The sequence below is a fragment of the Trachemys scripta genome, chromosome 6 (assembly GCF_013100865.1).
Source record: "Trachemys scripta elegans isolate TJP31775 chromosome 6, CAS_Tse_1.0, whole genome shotgun sequence".
Taxonomy (NCBI): domain Eukaryota; kingdom Metazoa; phylum Chordata; order Testudines; family Emydidae; genus Trachemys; species Trachemys scripta.
In genome coordinates, this window is record NC_048303.1 from 65841880 (window position 1) to 65863621 (window position 21742).

At 42.3% G+C, this 21742-nt stretch overlaps 1 protein-coding gene across 1 annotated transcript in view; it reads right to left on the reverse strand.

Annotated features, from left to right (window-relative positions):
- TMEM232 (transmembrane protein 232) overlaps window positions 1-21742 on the reverse strand; it is a 133250-nt gene that overhangs the window by 70988 nt on the left and 40520 nt on the right. Inside the window, exons 8-10 of the mRNA XM_034774871.1 lie at window positions 17314-17492; window positions 1094-1217; window positions 459-684 (exon numbers count right to left, since the gene is read on the reverse strand). Coding sequence (XP_034630762.1) covers window positions 459-684; window positions 1094-1217; window positions 17314-17492 — 529 coding nt within the window. The remainder of the gene's footprint in view (window positions 1-458; window positions 685-1093; window positions 1218-17313; window positions 17493-21742) is intronic.

Consider the following 21742-nt stretch of genomic DNA (forward strand, 5'->3'; position numbering starts at 1 on the left):
ATTATTACCTTTGTTTTACAGATAGGGAAACTGAGGCAAGGAAGTTTAAGTGACTTGCCTAAGGTCATACAGCAGGCCATTGGAAGAGCTGGGAATAGTATACTGTATATTGTAATTTACCATGTAGTTACATTGACGTTACAGTGCAGTTGTGCTTTGCTTTTGTTCATTGATACCTGTAACTACCACTTATTCATCTAAGAATACATGACTCAGAATAATTACAATGTAAATACAATATAGTTAATACACCTGGATTCTTATATTACCTATATTAAGTAGAACACCATAGGGCAAATAATAAGCAGCAAATTATCCCCAAATATTCAGGGAAGTGAAGACTGGGCATCAAACTGAGTTTTCTGTAGCTGAACTTTTTTCATGTGCTTACCATATTTGTAAAATTGGCAGGAGTATGTGTGTGGGGGAGGGGGTGGGGGTTCTTATTTGGTACTTACAGTCATGTGGATCATGTGAAGGACTGTAGTGCAAAAAGTCAAAAAAACTTGCTCCACTTAATTCTTCTGGATGCTTAGGCGGTTTTGTACAATCACAGAATCCAAGAAAAGCTGTCTTTTGTAAATCTGAGGTAATACCACTTAAACAAATGTCTCTGAGCACAGTGGTGTATATGTAGCCTATTTCCCAGTGCCAGGATGATAGGTTTTTCATGCAGTTGTCTTTCTGTTAGTAGAAATATAAAACTTCCATCAAATACCTAGAGAGTCTGTGACAAAATCCAAGTTCTAACAAAAGAACTGTATACTATGCAATAGGAGTAAAGTTGTATACTATAATCTAATGTCATATTTAGTCACATTAATGCCCCAGAAGTGAGTGCGTAGTATAGCAGAGGAAATAATTATTCACCAGACATGCATAGTGGTTAAAGAATAGGAGAGTTACGCTTCCAGATGTTTATACTATTGAAATAACTGGTCTGCTCATTCTATCCCCATCTCAAAATACTGTACTAAGAATAGCATGACCTTCAGTTTTAAATAGTAAAACAAATAAATGCTTTGTTTCTATCCAATTTAGTGTTTGCAACAAACACATTTTCTTGCTACATCTAAATTAGTACTGCTGTTACCTGCTTTTGAAGAGACACAGAGCTTGAAATAAAATCTCTCACTAGATCCATTAAAACCTTCAAGCAGGACAAGTTTAATTTGGCAGCCTCTCCAAGGACCAACAAACCTAATACAGAATCCAACCTAGATATTTCAAGACACACAAAAAAAAAACTTTAATACAAAATAAAATAATAATGGATTTTTAAAATATTGGCTAGCCAGAAGCAATTAGTGTCCTGGTTTGCTAGAATCAATTAGTGTCAATAAATGCAGGCATTTGTTGGAGCCAGTTAACATCAAAGTCTAGAGAGCAAGTGAAAGTGTACCACAGATTTATGGAGATTTAGTGAGTTTAATGTAAAGGTCTGACAATATCCAGGCCCTGGAAAAGCACAAACTTATCACATTTCTTTCTGGATCCACAGTAAAGGCAGATGAACTAGCTCTATGCTTTAATGATTTCTTAGTTCTGTTACACCTTGACATCATTCATGGATTGAACATTTTGGTACTGGTAACAAGTAGTTCACTGCTAGATCTTAAAAGTACTAGGTTTCTGTTCAAATGGTAGGGAATAAGGCATTAGATAATGATATATATCACTTCGTTTAATAGAAAAAATAAACTGTTTTCATAGTAATTTAAATTAATGTTAGCAAAGCTCTATGAGATATCTAGTCCACTCCTCTGCTAACCCTTAGGGCCAACATGTTGGCCCTACCAGTGACGTAGGAGTTATTTGGCTAACTAGAAGGGAGAAAAATGATGATTTGTCATAATTTGCTGACAGGTAAACAAAGGGTAATGTTAACTAACAATGAATCAAATTGGAGGGAGGTTTCTAGCAAGGCACAAGCCCACGCTGAGTTAATTGCCCAAAATGGCAATGCTATTATAGGACCACTGCTTGCAGCGCCTTGCTGACAAAGAAGGCTTCTACGGAGAACAGAAAGTCCATTTTAAAATGCCTAATAAAGATGTTAACTGATCACCATGTTGTTGCCCTGCAGCTCTCTGCAGGGAAAGTACAAGCTCTTTCTGCCCAAGAAATTGCCATAAACCTTGTGAAGTGTACCTTGATTCCATGTGGAACAAGAGTACCTGACATCTAGTATGCCTCTATGAAGCATAGCTCGATCCATCTAGCTAGTGACAGCTTGAATATCTTGAGTTCTTGATATTCTGAATGAAAGAAGGCAAACAAGGAGCCCAATCTTCTTGTCGATTTTGGTGTGCTTCGTATAGATCTTTAGTGCTCTTTGAACACCTGAGTGCCACATCTTTTCTGTTGGATGCTATGGCTTTGGACAGAATGAAAGGAGAACGATTTCCTTTGAGGCATGGGATGACAAATTCACCTTAGATAAGAATGATTCTGGGGTTCTTAACACGGCCTTGTCATAATGGAACACACAGTGGGGACCCTGCATGGATAAAGCTGCTAGTTCAGAAACTAATCTAGCAGACGTGATGGCTACCAGAAAACAGGTTTTGATGGATAGGTAGAAGAGATATTAATTTCAGTGGCTCAAAAGGGTGCATTGTTATCTAACTGCAAGTTTAGCCAGTCTCACTACTCAGAGAAATCAAGATAATTGAGGGCTCTCTGTCAAGGAATCAGAGGATCCTGAGAATAGGTCGTTACTTATAACTGATACCTGGTGCACTGTTGTGTTGGGCTAAAGTCCTTTTTCATCAGCTTCCTGAAGAAAGCCCAGGATAACTGGGATACCAGGATCCTTGGGATTTTTGTTGTGTTCAACACCACAAGCTAAACCTAGTCCAGATGGCTTTGGTGTTGAAGCTTGCCTGGAGGAGAAGAATAGAGTTCCAAGCACTTTGGAAGTGCTGCTAACACTTCCCTCTCAAAACCCAGGCTGTCAGTTGTAGATGGTCTGGGTCTTGATGAAGGATTGAACTTTGGTAAAGGATGTCTGGTCTCACTGGTAGCTGCAATGGTGGTTCTAACTTCAGTTCTATCAGATCGGAGAACTTTGGCCTCCTTGGCCAGTGCAGAGCTAGCATTATCACCTTTGCTGCTTCTTGCTTTATCTTCTGGATCACCTTTCCTAGAAGTGAAAAGGTGGGGATGTGAATAGCAGGTCTTGTGGCCATCTGTGCAAAAGAGCATCCATCCCCAGGGAGTTGGGATCTGCTTCCCTGCTGAAATACTGCAAAATCAGAGAGAAAAAATTCTGATTCAGGCACCATTCTGAGCTGTTGACTGCATCTGCTGAGCTGGACTGCCTTTTAGTTCTGCTGTCCTTTATGTGTATTGCTTTTATGGAAAGACGAGTCCTCTCTGCCCATTCCACTACCTCCATCAATTTTGCATGCAGAGTTACACTCCTGGTTTCCCCTTTATTGTTGATACACACCACAGTGGTCGTTTTTTTTTTCAGCTGGATGAGAACGTTTCCTCTTTAGGTAGTTCTGGAACTTCTGTAGAGTTAGCTTGACAGCTCTGCACTCCAATAGGTTGATGTTCTTGTTCCTTTCTCTGGGATTCCAGGTGCCTTACACTGTCCTGTTCCTCAGATGCACTCACCATCCCAGCAGGCTGGCATCAGTTGTGAGTATATGCGGATCTGGAAGACATGTGGGAAGTCCCTTGCAGACATTCTGTGGGATTGTCCATCATACTACAGAGTTCAGCACCTGGCTTGGATCCAGTATCTCATCTTACATGCTTCCAGGTGAACAGTTCCATACTTTCAGGAGAAAAGCCCTGAAGCACGTAATATGGGACCTTGTTCATGAATTGATTTCTGAACATGAAACCACGAGGCCCAGTAGCTGTAGACTTTATGGTCGGCCTTGCATAATTTAGCAACATGGATATCAGGTACTGGATCTCATGGTATTTGTCCAGTGATTTGTAGACCTTTGAGCATAAGTTTCTATTTCCACTCCCATGTAAACTATCTTTGTGGAGGGAATCAAGGAACTCTTCTTGGTGTTTATCATAAATCCATATGCTTGAAGCAGATTCAGCATCCAGACTGTGGCACTGCTTGGGTGGGAGCTCTAAGGAAGATGTCATCTAGAAAGGGAACAGATGAGTGCCCTGAGACCTAAGGTATGGCTATTATTACCACAGGCATCTTGGTGAAGACCCTAGGGGCTGATGAAAAACCAAATTGGAGTGATGGGTACGAGTAGTGAACTGTTGTTTTGAGATGGGGGGCTGGATAAAGAAGGGATAGGGCAGGGCTTTAGTTCGAGGAGTATCTGCAACATGCCACCTCTCTCACCCACTTCTGTGGTCAATCAAAACCATTATTCTGAGAAGTGGAGAATTCTGCCTTGCAGATTCAGGTTTGGGTGGAGATATGTTTGTTTGCTGTCGTACTGGGCTCTTAGAGGCAGTGGACCACCTCTGGATTTGCCACCCAATCCCATTCCAGGGTTTTCCCCATATATATCTGCTGCCTTTCCTCTGGTATCTTTATTTGGGAGGATTGACAATCTTTGTTGCTAGGTTTGTAGTTCCTCTTTAGATCACTGAGAGGAGGAATTGTTTTGGTTTGGCAGAGCTTTATGCCACTATTTTGTCTAGTTCTTCCCCAGAGAAAAGAGAGCCTGTGAATTTAGATAAGCACAGGACTTTTTGGAGTGAATGTCAATCTTCCAGCTGTGGAGCCAGATGTGGCATCTAGTTGCTGAGCTGGATGCCATGTCCCTGGCTGAAAATCTCATTGCATCCATTGACGCATCCACAAAAGCTGTTGCTAGGGAAATTTTCATAAGAGTAGACTGGAAGTCAGGATGGTCTCTTTCATAGCACTAAGGACATCCAGCCAGGACACAGTGGCTCTTGCAAAGCATGTAGCTGCCAGAGATGCTCCAAGGGTGGTCAATGAAGACTCAAAGTTCCTTCTTTAGGATGTTTTTCACCTTTCTATCAGTTGGATCTTTGGGAAAGAAATCCCCAGTCCCCTTCATATGGTGTTACTATATATTTTACCTGAGATGCCACTGCAGAACCAATGTTTGGTATATCTAATGGCATTTTTTTTTGGCTCATGCATTTTGTAATACCTAAGTGTATACCTGCTTATGTGTTTGCCCTTATTAGGGGTTTCCCATTCGTCTCTGATCACATCCTTGAAGTATGAATGCAGTGGGATTGCTGTCTCCGAAGAGGAGTTAGAAGACAAGCCTAAAGGGATACCTATCTTCTGGTTGGATCTGGATTGTGGATGTGACCTTTTTGCACATGGTTTCAAATGCTTCAGAAGGCCAAAACCTTTTTACCTTCCCCTCCCCCCCCCATGTTCTGCTCAGAGCCTCAATCTGAGAGGTCCCCTTCCTCAGTAAAAGAGGAGGTGTTTGAGGCAGAGGATGAATACCTGCTATATGCTATCTTTTTATATACCTTTTATTTCCCTTTTTTGCTCTTTTTGAATTTTTTAGCCTTTTTTGGCCAACTTTTCAGTTGTTGCCACCCAGCTGTTTCTAGGGCATGGTCTTTTGCAGTTTGTTTTATACAGTGCCTTCAGCCCTCTGGATATCTCTCTCTCTCACTGTCCTCCCCATCAGAGTTGCACTCCCCCTGCCTGGGGAATAGGGTTTCATTGCCAGAGTTCCCTGATTCAATTTGGGAAGAAGAGGAGCTGAGTGTGAGTGTCATTTCTCTCCTTAATGAATTTATGACCCATTTGGGAGGGGGGGATCTTTTAGGTCTTGTTCTGTCCTGGGTCAGATGAAGTCCTCCTTGTCATTGGCGTCTCCGAGTTCTCACTCTGGTTGGTCTGCGTCTCCAAATCAGACTTTTCTGTTTGGAATCACAGCTTCTTGGGGCAAAGGTGTGGACCCAACATTCCTGTGCCCTAGCAGTACCAGAGTCTGTTGGCTGAGAACAGGCAGGGCACAATTTGCCCTCTGAAGAGTTTACAATAGCTTCCTTACAGATACACCACCACTTGGTTTTAACTCGGTGCTTGTGAGACAGCTCTGCTATGCCTGAAAAGGAGCAAAAGGGTCTGACGGTGAGGGGCTGCAGTGCTGGGCTGGCTGAGACCACCTGACTGCTCCATATCCAGTCCAGGAGATGGAGGAGAAAGGCTGCTGACTACTGTCTGAAAATATGGATAAAGTAATAAGCTGGCAAAGAGAACTGAACTGCCAGTTTGCTGCTATGGAGGCAGAAGATCTGGCAGCAGGCCAGAGAAGGGAATGTGGCTGGCTAGCATGGGCTGTACTACAGCTTTGAACTGCCTCCCAAAGCTGCAGAAAGAGGAACAGTCCATATGTTTCAGAATTGTGGGAGATGCTGAGCTGCAGAAAAATCAATATTTATATCAAGTTTTGTTCAGTATCTTCATTAAGTGATCTAAAAGAAGGAGTAAAGATCAGTAAGGACACAAATACAAAGGCATGCAGAGAGGTTAGTAACTTGGTCAGAAAAATAACCAAATGATTCACCTTGTAAAATTCAAGCAAATATATTGAGGGGAGAATAATCTGAAACACAGATATTTAATGCAAGGCAGAAACTTGGTCACTTTCAGCATTATTCTTTTCCAAAATGTGATAGTGAATAACAAATTAAACATGAGTTTGCAATGCAACATGGTAGCAAAAAAAAAGCTATTTAAAACGTGAGGTGCATACACAGTCACATCACATTATGGAGCAGAGATTATATAGATCCTGTCTACGTGTTTCTGATATGAGTGCACATGGAATATTGCCTTCAGTTCTGGACACCTCACTCACTATCAAAGATATGAAAAACTGGAGGGATTTCAGAAAATAATCACAAATGATCGGGGCCCTGAGGAATTGACTTTTGAGAGAGATTAAAAGACCTAAATATGTAAGTACAGTACAGATTGGCTGAGCAACAGCTAAAGAGGTGTGTGTGTGGGGGTGGGGGGAGAATATATTAAGAGGCTACAAATGTTTGAAAAGTATAAATACCAAGGAGGGAGAGGATTTATTCCTGGCAGGATAGGGGTAAAATAGGGGGAAAGTGAGCCATAGTTGAGTTTACACTTGATATATAAGTTTTCTCTTACTTAATTGGCCTCTCAGAGTCGGTAAGACAACTCCCACCTTTTCATGCTCTCTGTATGTGTATATATATCTCCTCAATATATGTTCCATTCTATGCATCTGAAGAAGTGGGCTGTAGCCCACGAAAGCTTATGCTCAAATAAATTTGTTAGTCTCTAAGGTGCCACAAGTACTCCTGTTCTTTTTGCGGATACAGACTAACACGGCTGCTACTCTGAAACCTTACAAAGAAAGAGGCCAGAAGTTTCTATTCCATATGTGGAAAGAAAAAGGGATTTAAAAGTATTAGCAGAGACACTGATTTTAAGAAGAAATTTAAAATTATTCCAGGATCAATTACTGTCCACATCTTGGTCTACATAGGGGATTTACACCAGATCAAATGAGTTAATCCAGTTTGAGAACACACGTATACAAATGACACAACTCATCACTGTGCACGACCTCTGCATTTATTGGGAACTCTTGCAAAGTGGACTAGGTTTGATTCTAATTGTATTAGTTCAGTCTTTTGTTCATGTGCATGCAGTTGTTGTGTACCACTTTTTGCATGCTTCCAACGGCTTTGCAGGTTGACCGTTAGTGACCTGTCTTCTTACTGCACTGATCAAGTTCCCAGGATGCCCTTTCCCCCTTTAAAACATGGCACAGAGCCAGATTTTGCCCATTTGCTCCTGGATCCAAGCGTATCTTTCTGGCAATACAACTGGGATTGCAGTCCAGAAGGCCCACAACATGCCACCTGCAGCTGTGGGGAGCCATGCTGAGACCCCGGATCTCATTGTTATCTAGGAGAAGCATTGGTTCAGGAAGCTCTTGTGGCCAGCCACAGGACTAAAGAACCATTCTGTGGACAGTGCAAAGCATATGTCTGCAAGGGGTCATGACCAGGTTGCTGACCAGTTTCGAATAAAGAACAAGCAGCTCAGGAGAAAGTGCATTGAAATGAGATAAAAAGAGAACCCAAAGGAAGATTTTTTTTGATGCACTGGACAGGATTTTACACAATTACAGTACGACCCATCCCAGGCATTATTAGGAGCTTGCTGCCCGCACTTTCCCCTCACCCCAATGAGGCTGACCGGTTCGACCCATCGGGGGATGACTGAAAAGATGCTGGAGAAAAGCTGCCCCACCGAGAGATAGGATCTTTTTGGGACTCACGACTAGGGTGGTCACTCACTCATTCCTGGAATACTGGATGTTCTGGTACTTCCAGAGACACTATGTTCCACCCTCACTGATGTGACCTCACCTCCCTTGTGTCTGACCTTACACATATGGTGTGTGCAAGGTCATGCTGCACAGGTGACACCATTTTTAAGAGTGTATTCCTCCATATCCCTGATCCGAGTCTCTCGCCACCTCTAGCCAACAGCTCCCGGTACTGTAAGCCAAGCTGCTTGCTATGTAGCCACCGCACACCCGTCATCTACTGGCCACTGCTGTCACTGGGTACAGACCCCAAAACACACTATTGGACATACCCCAGAGTTCTACCCTGCCTCACACTCATTGGCCAGGGCTCCTGCAAAGCACCACTCCCTCCCTATTTTCGTTGGTCAGTGTTCTTTCTCCACCCAGTGTTCGAAAGACCCCATTGTCCCAGATACCTTCTTTGGTGACCTTGAATGTTCTCCTTGGCCAGCTTCTGTGCTATTACCCATCAGTCAAGGCTATTACCTGCCATGAGTGGGTGACATTTGGGATATGGGCTGAGTGGGTGGAAGTGACCTTGTATGTTCTTCAAAATGGCATCCCCTGTCCAATATCAGATTAAACCACATCTGGTTTTGTCTCAGTACTGGATGAGTACTAGAAACCCTAGGAAAGCAGGACTGTCCAGTTTAAGACCAGATGAGTAGCCTGCCTACTCAGCACCCTGACAACAGCCAGCTGGAAAACTAAACCCAGTCCTGCCCTGCTGCAATGGACTCTGATTCCTTTCCTGCATTGGCTGAGGCCGGGACCAAAAGAGTCAGATTCCTCGGAAGGGAACTTTGGCATGTAAGTACCTATCTTCACCATTTTAATATTATTGTTGGCAGCTGTGAGCTAAGAGCCTCCATTCCCTGTCTTTTGCTGTTTCAAAATGGCACTTGCCAGCAGAGTACAGTCACAGTATGAATTCCTCCCCCTCTCCACCCACCCTCTTGCGGCAGATTCAAATAATGAAAGCATTCATTAGTGCAGAATTCAACAGTGTATTGAGACCCTGCTTACAGGAAGAGAAATTTGCTTAGTTCTTGTCGTTTACAGTAGACACAAATGAACATTGGATGCCTGGTCAAGGCACAAACAATACTGCTCCCCGCTGAGGTACAAATACCCTATAAAATCATGCCAGAACCCTCTCTTCTTTTCTCTGTCTACCAGGGAGATGCAGCAGAAATTAAGACTGTGAAATGCCTCGGTTTTGTTTCCCATATTATAGAGAATAGTTGCATGCCCATGGTCCCGATATAGCTTGCAAGCCCCTTCCAATCCTGCAGCACTTCTAGGGAACTATCCTGGTGAATAGCTTTACAGCCTCTCTCACTGGTCCACCCTTTGCCTTTTTGAAAAAGGCCATTCTCAACCTCCTTGTCACCTGCCTCAGCCTAACATCATTGCAAGTCAGGAGGATAGCCTACAGGGGATGTAGAAGGGATTACTATCTAGCTCGCCCCCAACAACACCCCCTCCCCAATCTCCTTTTATACCTCCAACACCACAGGAGGGTCTCCAGCACTCAAACAAAACTGCAAAAGCAACTTGGAAACATAGCTCTGACCACCCCATCCCTACCAGCGTGAAAGCAGATACAATATACAGAAATCCAAATGAACCAGGCACCCTCTGTACATGCAGGCCACTTATCTATGAGTTTCTGCCAAAGAATGGGAAGAGTCTCAGGGGGTAAAATCACGTATACCTACTTTTTAAAAAAGCTCTCATGACTTGCCTGGGATATGAACAAGTGACTGGGTTATTTTTCCCCTACTCCCATAGTGACAGCACCTGCAACAGCCAAACCATCAGGAACAGGGCCTCTATCTACTGCTGACAGACTGGCCAGCCTGACATGGAGAAAAAGGAAGACTCACAACATGTTTGCAGAACTCATGGCTGAGTCACACAGGAAAACCAGGCTGACTGAGAGGCAGAGCCAATAGGTGAGGACCCAGTGGGAGAAAGAAATGCACCTCTCCCAGGAGATCATGACAATGGCCAAGGACAGTGTCTCAATGCCCAGGGAAAGAGTGGTTGTGGCTTACAACAGCATCACCATGGCAAAGGAGAGCATGGAAAAAGACAGAGATGCAGATGCAGCTGATGGATATGATCCTGAGCCAGGCGTCTTCCTGCAAAACATGCTGCAGCTAGGCCAGCAGGCCCTGCAGTCCCATAATTTGGAATCCAGCCATGTCCTTCAACCCCTGGACAATGCTGGCTACTGGGACCAGCAGCAACCCCTAACCACTGCATCCCCGCAGCAAGCCCTGCAATACCACTGATAATTTTGAGCTGCGGCACTTAACCCAGAACCCATGCAGACAAGAAGTTCCGAAGGCCCAGTGTTTGCTCGCCTGTAACTTTATGCCCCTCCCCCCCCATTTGATGTATTTGAAATGTTCTTACTATTGCTTTCATTAAAGGATTGTGTATAGCTGGTTATTTTATAGATTGGTTAGTTAAATATATTTCCAACTACAAAGATATTACTTTTCCATTGGTTTCATTAAAACTTTATTATTGATTTTTTTATTGTTTTGTAATAAAAACTCTTCACCGACCATCCATTATGAGTCATCATTGCAGTTACACAGAAAATCATTTAACTAACAATGAAATAATGCATGGTTTCTACAAAAGCACATAAGGAACACTAAATACTCCAGTGCTTGCGATGTCTGCATCCCAGTACCATCTCCATGGGCTAACATGTTCAGCCAGGGGACTCAAAACACGAACAGGCATCTCTTCCAGCATTCCCCCAGCTGTTTATGTTCTTTGGGATACCTTGCTGGCTGCTCAAACCTCCGAGCAAGTCTCTGTTCTTCAGCCTCTTACCTACTCTTCAGGCTTTCCTCTTTACTCTCACAAATATTGTGCAAAACACAACCTGCAGTTACAATGGTTGGGGAAAAAAATTCTGCTGCTTCAAACCTATTCCATAAACAGTCCCATCTGCCTTTTAACAGCCAAATGCACACTTGACTACCATTCTGCAACTACTGAGACAATAGTTAAAATATTCTTTCCTTCTGTCCAAGCAGCCTCTATATAGCTTCATTAGCCAGAGCATCAGGGATAAGCCAGGTCTCCCAGAATAACCAAACCAACTTCCACATCATCAATGTTCAGAGTGGTCCTGGGAGCCTCTCTCCATTAATTTAAATACTACTGAGTTCCAAAAGATCCTAGCATCATGGATCATCCCAGATCACTCTGCATTTATGCCTGTAAACCTGTTGCAGTGGTCCACCAGTCTTTGAAGCACCATGGAGAAATACATCTGTTTATAAATTCTGTGCTCTGGCAGGGGATGGAGGGAGCACCTATACAGTTTGGGACCCCATGCATGCAAAGCCATCAATCTTCTGAGCATTACACAGCTTCATGACCTGATTACACAGCACTTCACCAATGGCATAGCAGACCTGCATGAGAATGGCCTCAACAGTTGGTCTCCTCATGCTCAACTGGTTGGATGCAGACCAATAACATTCTGGAATGGCCAGCTTCCCAGATGCCAATGGTGACCCATTTCTCCATGAGTATGGGGCACTGCATGTTGGTATGCTGCCACTGAAGCTCCAGGAACAGTTCTGCACAACTCTCGAAGGTAGTCTTCCCTATCCTGAAATTCTCTTGCTACTACTGCTCGTCCCAGTCCTGCAGACCGATCCTCTCCCACCATTCCAACCTAATTTCCCATGACCATAAATGGCACTGTATGCTGTATACAGTCTTCTGTCTTCTGGTCTTCTGCCTCAGCCTACTGCCACTGCTGCAGAGTATCTTCCTGCTGCTGGAGGAGCTGCTGCTGCCATAGAATATTTTCCTGCTTCAGCATCATCTGCTCAGTGGTGCAACAGGCAAAGTCCAGTGCTGAATCTGTCCAACCCCGAGTCCTGTAATACAGCCCAAGCAGCCTGGGCATAGTCACGGTTGTCACCATAGTAGCACAGAACATTGTTGGGATCATGCTGGCCCACAGCAATTCGAAAATGGTGTGAAGCAGTACAAACAAGAAGCATGGGGTGGAGACAGTGGATTTATGGGATTTTTTAAAATGTAAACCCATGTAGCTTCCCATAATTCACAGCAAAAACAATAACAGGATGCATGCCGCTCAGAGATGAAGCAAAGGATCCTGGGATACCCCTAGAGAATGCTATCCTCTCAATTTAAGAGCATAAGAATGGCCATACTGGGATCAATGTTCCATCTAGCCCAGTATCCTGTCTTCCAACAGTGGCCAAGGCCAGGTACTTCAGAGGGAATGACCAGAACAGGTAATCATCAAGTGATCCATCCCGTCACCCATTCCCAGCTTCTGGCAAACAGAGGCTAGAGACACTTCCGAGCATGGTTTTGCATCCCTGCCCATCCTGGCTAATAGCCATTGATGAACTTATCCTCCATTAAGTTATCAAATTATTTTTTGAACGCTGTTATAGTCTTGGCCTTCACAACATCCTCTGGTAAAGAGTTCCACAGGTTGTGCATTGCATGAAGAAATACTTCCTTTTGTTTGTTTTAAATCTGCTGCCTATTAATTTCATTTGCTGACCCCTAGTTCTTGTGTTATGAGAAGGAGTAAACAACACTTCCTTATTTACTTTCTCTACAGCTGTCACGATTTTATAGACTTCTATCATATCCTCCCCGAGTTGTCTCAATTTCAAGCTGAAAAGTCCCAATCCTATTAATCTCTCTTCATATGGAAGCTGTTCCATTCGCCTAATAATTTTTGTTGCCCTTTTCGGTACATTTTCCAATTCTAATGTATCTCTTTTGAGATGGACAACCAGACCTGCACACAGTATTCAAGGTGTGGGCATACTATGGATTTATATAGAGGCAATAGGATATTTTCTGTCTTATTATCTATCCCTTTATTAATGATTTCCAACATTGTTAGCTTTTTTGACTGCTGCTGCATATTGAGTGGATGTTTTCAGAGAATTATCCACAGCGACTCAAAGATCTCTTTCTTGAGTGGTAACAATCATTTTAGACCCCTCATCAAGCCTGAGAATTTGTCACAGAGGTCATGGAAGTCACGGATTCTGTGACTTCTGCAGCGGCCGGTGCACCTGGCTCAGGAGCAGCTCAGGCAGCCATTGTGCCAGTTGCACTGGCCGCTGCTGCAACAGACTCGGGCCACCGTGCCCCCGCCTCCCCCCGGCCCAGCAGCAGCAGTGTTTGGGTGTGGGAGGGGGCAGGGGTCTGCGGCACCGGATGGGGTGAGGCAGACTCTGGGCGGTGCTTACCTGGGGGGCTCCCCGGAAGCGGCAACATCCCCCTTGCTCAGCTCCTAGGCAGGTGGGCCAGGCAGCTCTGTGCGCTGCCTCCACCTGCAGGCACTGCCCCCACAGCTCCCATTGACTGCAGTTCCTGGCCAATGGGAGCTGCGAAGCCAGCGCTCTGGGCAGAGGCAGTGTGCAGAGACATTAGAGATTAGAGACATGCTTTGGAAAAAGAAACATATTTTATCTTAAAACTATTAAATACATGTACAAATTCACCAAGTCCTGTAGATGCTGTAGAGATGATACAGGATCATGACTGGGAAGGAATGTACTCAACAACATGATCACTTTCTTAAGAAGCGGTCTTCACTTTGAAAGTGATTGAGAATCCTTGCTCCTTGGATTGTTTCAGAATTTTAAGTGTTTGCAGAGCAGAATTAATTTACAGTAATTCTTAAAGATTTAAGACCAAAATCTTTGAACAGTAAATAACACTGGAGAGCTGTTGAGGTTAGAGTAACACTCACATTTAACACAAACTTTACAGCTACTGCTGTGGTAAAGTGAATTTAAGCTATTGTACTTCACAGACAAAAAAGCAACAACTCAGGCTCAACCACTCTCCTTAAGGAACTAGTGCTTACTAAAAGATAATAAAACCAAAAATGAAAAAAAACAGCCAAAAGCAGAGAGTGAAATCGTTATATTTGTGAAGCAATTTTTTTCACTTGTTCAACGAAAACTCATTCTATTTTATTGCTACCGCTAGTGGAACTGGCTGACTAATATTAAAAAAGTTGAAAGTAGACAAATTCAGATTAGAAATAAGGTGTAATTATCACTGGAACAACTGACCACTGGTAATAGTGGATTCTCCTTCACTCACAATTTTAAAATCAAGATTGGATGCTTTTCTAAAAAATATGCTCTAGGAATTATTTTGGGGAAGTTCTATGGCCTGTGTTATACAGGAGGTCAGACTAGATGATCACGATGGTCCTTTCCAGCCTTGGAATCTATAACCCTAATCTGTCCCTAGACCATGAGTCTCAGAGTATGGACTCCTCTTCCTTGAAAATCTAGACAGTGCCTAGCCCTCACATGTATAGGGCACTATCATAAACAAATAATAAATAACAGAAAAAAATGGCACTGAAGTCTCTTAAGGGTGAAATTCACCCGTCAGAGGTTATGTACAGAGACTGATTAAATGGCTAATAGATTCAATTTTAGAAACTATGAATTTGGCCTGTATTTATTATTGGCTTTAAAAGGAGTAATTTATAACACAAGTACTTTGTAGTTCTTCAATGCTATACACTGATACTTTTATGCTGATGCTACACATCTTTGGAAATTACTGTTTCTAGGTGATTCTTACGCACTTCACTGGCATGTATTACATTGTGTTAATCTATTATATTGCATTGTATCTGCCAGGATTAGCAATAAAAAGAACCAAAAAGGTCCATAGAAACAAGATGCTCTAAACATAGAGAGCTCTGTGCAACTGGAGTGGGTAGGGTATAAAAGGTGTTTACACCACTTTTCCACCCCATAACGCAATCCTGGGGGCAGCCAGGGGCTGGTTCGGTCTTCATGAAGGTTAGAGCAACACAGAGCTCCATCTAACCTACACTGGCAGGAACAGTTTCTGAGGACTGTTTTGTTGGCCCATGATAGCTGGAGCAACACAAAAGGGACTTGGGCTGGGCCAAAGATCTAGCCCAACTTTTCTCTGAGTCTTCCCAGTGTTATCAGTACCCCTTATCAAGGGTCTTTCTACTAAGTAGCATATTGGACTGAAGTTGTGCAGTCAGGCCACGTGATCTATACGGCAGAGTTGCACTGAATCTGGTGACCAGCTAGAAATAAGGAGATTTTAACTGATTACTAAATCATTTGGTAATCTGTGGTTTTACTGAAATACTTAAAAAAAAAAAAGTCATCCCAAATAAAAATAAAAATGAATGTCATTGCCTTGCATTGCAGAAAAGAAGTCCCATTCCTGCAGGGCTTAGTGGTCCCCAAGAACAGGGAGACTCTGAAGAACTGTCTTGAGGAAGATGGAGGAGGCTTGCAAGAAGAAGTGGCTGCCATTTAGGTATCTTCAGCTCCACTTCTATACGATAAAGAGCTGCCTGTCAGCTGCCTTCCTCTGTGGCTTAGGTGCTCTGGTTGGCACCTTCAGTTCTTACTTCCAACTACATCTGAGAAAAGGGTAACTGTGAAGGCCTTTTTCAGTCTTAGTGCTGCCCTCTGTATTGGACAGATTTTTCTCTCTTCTTCCCACTCTGTCCTTTTAAGGACAACAGTGTACAAAGCCACTGACAAACAAAGTAACACAGCTATGGAAATTAATGACAAAGGATGGGTGGGCAAGATGAGGCGCTAGAAGTGGCAGGATAATTTTTGTGGTCTTATATTGTGCAGAGATTTGTGTGTCATGTTGGTGAAAAGGTAAATTGTGTGACCATTTGCTCAGCAGCATAATTACATTATATACAGCGTCTGACTATTGTGTAGAGATAGGCTCAAGCCCAAACCCTATATCGGCAAACCCACCCACTTGCTGTTTGGTTCCTTTCTATAATGGAGTAATGTAGTCTGGAAACTGACGATCCAATCAAGCACTTGGAGAGAATGAGAGAAACTATAAAAATTGCTAACTTGTAAGCTGGCGGAAGGAGAAGAGGAGGACAAGGGGCCCCCTGCAGTCCCCACCTTGCTCTGAGGACGCAGAGCTTCACATCCTGTTGTCAGGAGGCTGGGTTACAGCCTGAGTTAGCCTTCCTCTGTCAGACTCTATGACAGACTCTATGTTTAGGTAACCCTTTCTTCTGCTTCTTCCATTATAGTTATGTACTAAGGCTCATGAACAAAACAAAGGGAAAAATCATGCTTGTTGAGAGTCTGTTATATTCACTGTCCCATTTCACTGGAGTTTATGCAGCTAAACCAATACCCTGGGACAGAACATCCCTAATCTCTAGGGAAGTTTACATCTGGTTCCCAGAGCAATCTCCTATTATGTTTTAGACTAGATTTTTTTGGTTATGAATGAGCATATACCTTGCATCACTTTTGCAGATGCTTCTTTTTTTCAAAAATTTTCTTAAAAAATAAAAATAAAACAACACACTCATTTAATACATCCGAAGAAGTGGGCTGTAGTCCACGAAAGCTTATGCTCTAATAAATTTGTTAGTCTCTAAGGTGCCACAAGTACTCCTGTTCATTTAATACTGTAGTTCTGCTAAACACAGCCCAGATTTAAAGCTTGACTTTGCCTGTTGATGCTTAAATTAACAGAATCATTCAGGAAATCATTCCCACGCAAAATTAATTTTAATCATTCAAAATTAGTTTTGGTCACACTTCACAAGTAAGGAATAAAAAAATAAAAAAACAAAAAACCCAAAAATCGAAGCTTGATATATTTCCCTGAAGGATAGCACACTTCATTTCAGCTGTTTAACTACTTGGAAAATTAAGGCAACTTAAAATGCTGGAATGAAGTTCCTATCAATAACTAATTTAATAAAGACAAACTAATACAATATCTGTATGTGCTTCTAGCGAAAAAGGTAGGAACAATTTATTGATAAAATGAAGTAATGCAAAGTACATAAATTGCTTCTGCTTTTGGCACTGAGATTATAAATCTTTTTCATAGGCAATTTAGGTGTGATTAACATTTAAGCACAAAGATTGGTTCCATAAGAACTATCTTATATTTATAGAGTTATCCTTACCAGTTTTTCTGGTGGAGCTCTTCCTTATAGAACAGAAGATGTTGAAGCACTTCATCTAGTCGAGAAGAGTTGTTGTGTACACAAACCCAAACAACAAGACTATGCCAAAGAAAGTTCTGAATCGTATTTTCTTTTTGTTCAAGCTTTAATTGAACTGATGGGTCAGAATCCAAGAAGGACTAAGAAAAAAATTAAGTGAATTTCATAGATAAGATCTCTTGAATGAAAAGTTAGTCTTTGGTTTTCTACTCAGACTTGTCTTAGAATTTTACTCAGCACAACACTTGTTCAGCATTCTAGTTTCATACAAAATACAATGCTACAAATGCCTCTAATATATTCCGCACAATGGGACCAAAAAAATCTCAGAATCCAGTCAACAGAAGATGTGCTATTATTGTTTCTCTGGGGCTTTTATGTATTATGAAGTGCTCACTACCCAAAGTTGTCGCTTCTGAAGTAATTAAAATTAGTGGCCCTGCCTATGCTGTTACATTTAAGCTTGCGTTTGAGCCAGCATTAACAGTATAAACCAGTTTTATTAAGATTTCACTTCAGACTGAGATTAGCTTTATGAAAACAAAGCTTCAGCCTTCTGGGACTATTAACAAAAAGTAGAATTGCTGTAGTTTGTCTGTGAGGTTAAATAACACAGGTTATTCATCAATAATGTGGACTGGAACACTTTGGGTATCCTGGAAAACATTTAAGTGGCCAACGTCCTAACTCTGGAATCTGATTTGCGTAGTCAGAGCCCCACGTTCAAGCACAGTCCCACTGACTCCAATAGGACTCTGTGGTAAATGTCAATCTCTACTTGTATTTATCAGGGCAGGTCTACACTACCCGCCTGAATCGGCGGGTAGAAATCGATCTCTCGGGGATCGAATTATCGCGTCTCGTCGGGAGGCGACAATCGATGCTTGTACTCCACCAGCGGAGGTAGGAGTAAGCGCCGTCAACGGGGGAGCCGCGGAGGTCGATTTGCCGCCGTCCTCACAGCGGGGTAAGTCAGCTCCGATACGTCGAATTTGCGTATCTTAAATCGACCCCTCTCCCCCTGTAGTGAGGACGTAGCCTCAGATTGCAAGATCAGGACCAACATTATTTTGTTTACAAGTTGAAGTTCTGTTTTTAAAAGGTTATAATTTTTTAAACACTGACTTTAGGCAGCAAACCTCAGGATCTGCTAATGCAGAGCCCTATGCCACTGGGGAGTCCTCATGACTTTGAGGGACTCCACATGAGTGTCAGAATCTTGATGTAGGATTTGTAATACTTCACTAATTAAACTGGATCAAATTAACATGATCAATGCATGAAAAATTTACATGACCAAATGCTAAGCTTCTAAGCCCATTAAAAACTGTTAAGGTCTAGTGATGGGGAAAAAATCTATTTTTGAGAAATTACTAAATTCATATAGATTGTTGATTAGCTGCCCTGTGGGCTAAACGATGTATATTATAGGAACACAGGAACTGCCATAGGTAGGTATCGTCTGACAGTGGCCAGCACCAGATGTTTCAGAGGAAGGTATATGACTCCAGCAGTAGGCAGATATGGAGTAATCTACCCCTCATGTTATGTCCCATCCTTTTCTCTAATAGCTAGAAATTGGCTTAACCCTGAAGCATGAAGTTTAGTAACTCTTTCACAAAATGCATCATTAATCATAACTCTGGATATTCTTGATATCTGTTTAAGTGTCCATTCCTTTTTCCACTATGAAAATAATTTTGAACTAAAGATGTATTAATACATCAGAATGGCTATAGTGGTGCAATCATAGTCCAGAGATAAATAAAGCCCTGGTCCAGAACAAAATAATTTGTGGCCTTATCATAAAGTGAGTCTGCGCAAGCTTCTCCCCTCAAAATACCTGCTTCCTAGTTTGGACAGTTACAGAGCTGCCCAGTGGGCAGGCAATTCATGCAAATGAGCAGAGTGCTCCTTGAGCCCTACAGTTCTTGATTTCTCAAGCCCTTGAATTCCCCCACTGGTGGCCACATTGAATGCTTTAGTTAATACAGCTCCAGGATTGTAGAAAATCTCCTACATGGCTGTATGTGAGAGACTCAGCAAGCTCAGAGACCAGGAAGTGGACTGAATTGGTTTTTCAAATTACCTAGGGCTCCCATGTAATTCATCCTCACTGGCTGGAGGATGCTGCAGGGACCCTATTTCTTAATTCAGTAAACCTTGGGGGATAGTTTTATTATGTAGTGCACTTAAATATGCTATAGAAATTAAGTATCATTAATAGTAATTGAATCACTGTCAATCCATTTTAGCTGTCTGTTCTGAACTAGTTAGTCTACAGTCCTTGCTGCTCTGTTACACATATTTAGGAATCATTCAGAGCTATGATAAAGAATAGCAGACCTTGAAATAAGGAAAATAAAAACAGACATGGAAGAAGCTACTGTAATCTGCTGTTGAAGAGTCTAGGTGTGTATTGTTTATAATCTATTAGCACCATGTTATGAGGATTGACTGCATTCAAAAGCCTTAGGCACAGCTGGTTTTCAGAGGTGATCCCTTTAAGTGCTAAATATTTTATTATGAAGTGCTACATCCTTCAACAAAGACAAAGAATATTAAATTTTCAAGGGTATATACTTTCAAAATCCCCAAACTTTCTGTGACTGAAGGAAAGGATTTGACAGCAGAGCAGCCTTTCTCCTTGGTTTCTTTCTCTAATGATCCATGCTTACTTACCAATAAGAATGTCTTGAAAAAGTCATTGTTATGAACAGGTTCTCTTTCCTTTTGTCTTCCCACTTATTGAGGAAACTTGGTCAGTTAATTACCTTAATTAAAATGGTGGTATCATTTTCAATTGCAGCCTTTCCATATGTTGGATGTGGTAACAAAATAGGGAGGAATATTTTTCCCTGATCCTACAGCTGCAACAGCATACATGTATAATAAAAAGCCTAGGTCTGGCCACAAAAGAATTCGCCCAGCACAGAAACTATAAAGCCTCTTCTGCATGTTCCAATATAAGGGTGCACCAATATGGGGCTGAGGAAAAGACCAGATCCAGCACCATTACAATGATTCCACAGGGTGCTGCTGCCCATACACAGCTTGGCATGAGCTGTTGTAACATAGGTGGCACCTAAGGGCTACCTAAATTACATCCCATTTTGGCCCCTGAAGCAACCTAGAAGCAGAAGGGTAAAAAGGTGTCTTAAACCCTCTTAGTCGATGCACCTTCACCCCTCTTGGGCTGAGAGTTTTGTACCGCACTTCCCAGAGATGCAGCACAAGATCATACCTGTGTTTTTTCTCCAGTTGCGCAGGTTGCATATGCTATAACTCTATTTATAACAAGATGACCTTCCTTAAGTGTCAAACCCCACACTCCTCTATGATTATAAGCCTTAATTTTCCTTTCTACAAAGGCTTCCACCAGTGCATTCCCATTGCTTGCAGATTGTTCAAAACTCAGCAGAACATTTGCTCAAGGCTTCAAGCTGTAACAATCATACTACAGCTGCCTTTTGTTCTTTATAATGGATATCTATTAAGCAGACGATTGACTTTAACTTGGCCCTATTGGTCTTTAAAGTTCTCCACAATGAGCTATTAAAGATCTCCTTTTACAGGCATCTCCCAACATAAGGCTTATAGGATCTGCCATTCACTCCCACATCCCAGCTGTCTCATCTGCTCACTCTTAACAGCTCCTACAAACCTCCTCTTCCCCGGGTGTTTTTTTTTTTTTTAATCCTTCTTTCCCCCTTGGTGTGAGACAGCCCAGATTTATTGACTGTCACAGTATGCTGCAACGCTCATCTCCCCACCCTCTTCCCCCCAAGCTTTTCTGAGGGAGTGGGGTGAGATGGTCATTGGTGGTTTGATAGGGTTTCTTCATGATTGAGTGACAGGGACCATTTATATTTTGAGAGATGAAGTCAACTTTGAGAAGGATGGTTAAATGTTCTAATATGGTTATTTGTCCATTTATGTTTTTCTTCCGCTCTATGTAATGATATGAGCCCCATCATAATAGTGTCACAGAACATCACAAACATTAATTAATTTGCCCTCACAATATCTGTGGGAGGTAGGGAAGTATTGTTATTCCCATTTTACAGTCTGTGTCTACTGAACCTTAACTTCCTGAGTCCCAGTGGTCAAGTGCCTTAACCATAAGACCATCCTTCTGCCTTAAGAAATGTATGTACAAGTGCCTACAACCTTGAGTAGGTGCTTTTAAACAGTTTAATAAATATTTTTCCCATTTAAGATACCTCCCCATTGCTCTTTTAAGAGAGTGACTCAAATCACTTCCCAGAACATGTACTGTTTTCATGGCTCAGTAGCAGACAAAAACTCAGCAGCAGCCAGCCACAATGTTCCAGAAAGGAATTGATCTCACTCTGGCCCTGCAGTTCTTCTTATACTAGCTTACTTGGCC